Below are 548 nucleotides of genomic sequence, written 5' to 3' on the forward strand. Positions count from 1 at the left end.
AACGATATAGAGGGCTTCGTGAAATCATGCGTACAATGTGCAAAGGGGAAATCCTCTCATCTCCGTGCCGGAGGGTTATTACAACCCCTACCTATTCCTGAAGCACCATGGGAAGAGATCGCCATGGACTTGATTGTAGGGCTACCTAAAACTAAGGAGGGATGGGACGCGATTCTGACTGTAGTGTGTAGGTTGACCAAGATGGCACATTTCATCCCCACTCGACAGTGTGCATCAACTGAAGATGTGGCAAAGCTATTGATGAGAGAAGTGGTCAGATTACATGGGGTGCCGAGCGCGATCGTCAGTGACAGAGATACCCGATTCACGAGTGAAGTGTGGAGAGCGATGTGCAAGGGTTTATCTATCGAACAAAAGATGTCGACAGCCTACCATCCACAAACAGATGGGCAAGCTGAACGTACAAACCAAACAATCGAACAGATGTTACGTTGTGCTATATTGGGTGATGACTCCAAATGGGCAGATTTGCTTCCTTTACTTGAGTTTGCGTACAATAGCTCAGTACATACGAGTACTAAAGCTAC

The 548-nt window shown here is 46.9% G+C and overlaps 1 protein-coding gene across 1 annotated transcript; it reads left to right on the plus strand.

Moving 5' to 3' along the window:
• Positions 1-12: 12 nt before the first annotated feature.
• On the plus strand, positions 13-339 carry CSUI_009951 (gag-pol polyprotein; the record flags this gene model as incomplete). Its single annotated transcript, XM_068070059.1, has 1 exon — positions 13-339. A coding segment is annotated over exon 1 (216 nt), but the record flags the coding sequence as incomplete, so codon positions are not given.
• Between the last annotated feature and the right edge of the window lie 209 nt (positions 340-548).

The sequence above is a fragment of the Cystoisospora suis genome (assembly GCF_002600585.1).
Source record: "Cystoisospora suis strain Wien I chromosome Unknown contig_6406, whole genome shotgun sequence".
Lineage (NCBI taxonomy): Eukaryota > Apicomplexa > Conoidasida > Eucoccidiorida > Sarcocystidae > Cystoisospora > Cystoisospora suis.